The 2602-nt window shown below is 42.6% G+C and overlaps 1 protein-coding gene across 1 annotated transcript; it reads left to right on the top strand.

Moving 5' to 3' along the window:
• Window positions 1-1007: 1007 nt before the first annotated feature.
• On the top strand, window positions 1008-2260 carry LOC113769206 (protein ANTAGONIST OF LIKE HETEROCHROMATIN PROTEIN 1-like). The gene is made up of 2 exons (XM_027313671.1): window positions 1008-1409; window positions 1598-2260. The coding sequence occupies exons 1-2, from the start codon at window positions 1008-1010 to the stop codon at window positions 2258-2260; spliced, it is 1065 nt and encodes a 354-aa protein (XP_027169472.1).
• The last annotated feature ends 342 nt before the right edge of the window (window positions 2261-2602 follow it).

A 2602-nucleotide genomic window follows, 5' to 3' on the forward strand; every position in this document is an offset into this window, starting at 1 on the left:
CATCTTTTGAGACTTACCATAACAAAGATTGCCGTGTCTTCTACATATTGTTGGAGGTGTTTGACAAAATGGATGCCCAAGGCCAATACGCAAGGGACTCAAACCAACCACCAGTTGACATCAATGACGAGATAAGAGCGAGGCAAAGTCAAGCTTTCTCCAATATGGGTGGCTAGGGTACGGAGCATGTTGACCTGACTGATGAAATGACGCCTCCTATGCAGTCAACTGGGAAATCGGATACCAAACATTCGAAAGGCAAAGGCAAAGGGAAAAGAAAGACTCTGGAATCTTCATCCGCCAAAGACGGTGACCTCCCGCCCGGTCTAAGTTGCAGCTCATACAATAATGCCATATCTTGGAAGGATGCGACGTTTGCTTTCGATCGGAGCATGTCCCAGAGCGTAGATGCCCCACCTCTCCCACCTGCTGCTACTCCAGCTCCTCCTCCTCCGATTTACGTGGATGATGACCCGTACTCGGTGGCAAAGGCAGATGCAGCCTTAAACACAATAGAAGGCTTTCCAGATAAAGTAGCTGTCACAGCAGCTGTTAAGTTGGCTGATTCCGCTGACCATCAGAGGATGTTTTTGAGTCAGAAGAGTGAGGCTAGGAAGCGGTTGTATGCACTGAAGATTAGGGGGGCAAACTAGATGATTGAGACCTGCATGTGCTTGGGGAGGTTAAGCACTAGTTGGAAGGGCTTTGTTTGCATGTTTTAATGACTCTAGAATTGTATTTGTGATTGATGGATGCTGGTTTTCCCTGTTGGGAAACGAATTTGCACTTTGGTTATTTCATTACGTAGTTTGGTTCATTTTAAGACTTACCATAATATTTCACTTTATTCAAATATTTGACTTTTTGAGTTGGCGAATAATAAATAGGAGTCTTTCTTTAATATAAGAGTTGCTTTACTAATGATCATATTCCTAGCTTGTTCCTCATTTGGTGCTTATGTATCACTTGTTTTCAAGGTGTAGGTGTTTTGCCCAAACAGAGCGTAAATGGCTAGGGCTCCGCCAAATTTTGAAGTGAATTTAGATGACCCAAATGATGCAAGACAAGCCGCAACTGCTGTGTTAATACTATCGTGGCACTTTCAAACACATCAAGTTCCAAGGACAAGGCAGCTAGTCCATACATGCCCTTTCACAGGTCAAGGTTGGGTTGACGACTTGTTGGGGGGAAAGTGCATCAGGATGCTTAACAACATGCGCATGAATGTGCCCACATTTATTCAACTTTGTCGGATATTGCGTGAATGTGGATACATTATTGAGGGCCCCTGTGATAAAGTGACTTTAGAGGAAGGAGTAGCAATTGCTTTATATGGACTGAGCCATGATTTGACACAAAGGGTGCTAGGTGAGCGATTTCAGCATTCCACTGAGACCATTCATCGACACGTGCGCCGCCTGTGCCAGTCCTTAGTCCGATTAGCACCTATTGCACTCTGACATAGGGACACAGATACTACTCATCCTCGGATTAGGAATAATAGACGATTTTATCCCTGGTTTAAGGTACGTGCCCGCATCTTAAAACTAATAAGTTTCGAAATGCAACTTTAATTTACCATAGATTCAATATGTAGGATTGCATTGGGGCTATTGATGGAACACATGTCTCGACAAGCATGCCAAGAGGGGAACAGGATGCCTTTCGTAATAGAAAGGGCATGCTTTCACAAAATGTTTTAGCTGCATATGACCACAATATGAGGTTCGTTTATGTCAGAGCTGGTTGGGAAGGTAGTGCCCATGATAGTCGTGTCTTATTGGATGCTATTTCCAATCCGGATGCAGCATTTCCAACCCCACCGGCTGGAAAATATTATGCAGTTGATGCAGCGTACAGACACATTCCAGGATTCATGGCCCCTTTCAAGAGTGGTCCAGGAGGAAGATCACAAACTACACAGAAAGGATTATTTAATCGCCGCCATTCTTCGGTTCGAAATATAATAGAGAGGACGTTTGGGGTATGGAAAATGAGGTTCAAAATTCTGAATGGTCCTATGAAAAACTATCCTATTGAGGCACAGAGGAACATTGTAGTGGCGTGCTGCGTACTACACAATTTCATTAGAGAGATGCAGCCATACGATGTCTACTTACCGGATGAAGTTAATATGGATGGCGGAGGTACCGAGGGAGCTCAAATGCCACAATTCCACGTCACTCCAGAAGCACTCCATGATTGGAAGGAATTACGAAATGCAATGGCTGATCACATGTACCTTCACCGAAATGAGTAGTATATGGTTACCAGGTCCTTATCATTTTCACGCTGTCTACTTGATTCCCACGTAGCCCGAACTAGTTTCAGTTGTATAATGTGACTTTTTTTAATATTTGGGATGAATATTTGGTCATGTAGCAATTGAAGCCTTCTGGTCATGTACTTGTTTACCGGATTCCTTTCCACTTGTGTCAATGTAATATTTTCACATGCATTCCAAATTATTTTGTTATAACAAATTATTAAACACAATACAGGTTTTGAGATTCCATATTACTGTGAAATATACGAAAATCTCCATGTTTACCTATTTAGACGCAAGCTAGTTGAAAAAGTCATAACAATTTTGTTACAGTAA

Source organism: Coffea eugenioides, chromosome 4, assembly GCF_003713205.1.
Source record: "Coffea eugenioides isolate CCC68of chromosome 4, Ceug_1.0, whole genome shotgun sequence".
Taxonomy (NCBI): Eukaryota; Viridiplantae; Streptophyta; class Magnoliopsida; order Gentianales; family Rubiaceae; genus Coffea; species Coffea eugenioides.

Coding starts and splice junctions, on each gene's coding strand:
- LOC113769206 (XM_027313671.1), top strand. CDS start 1,008: ATGGCTAGGGCTCCGCCAAATTTTGAAGTGAATTTAGATGACCCAAAT. Junction 1,410..1,597: donor CTGAGACCATTCATCGACAC/GTGCGCCGCCTG, acceptor TTCAATATGTAG/GATTGCATTGGGGCTATTGA.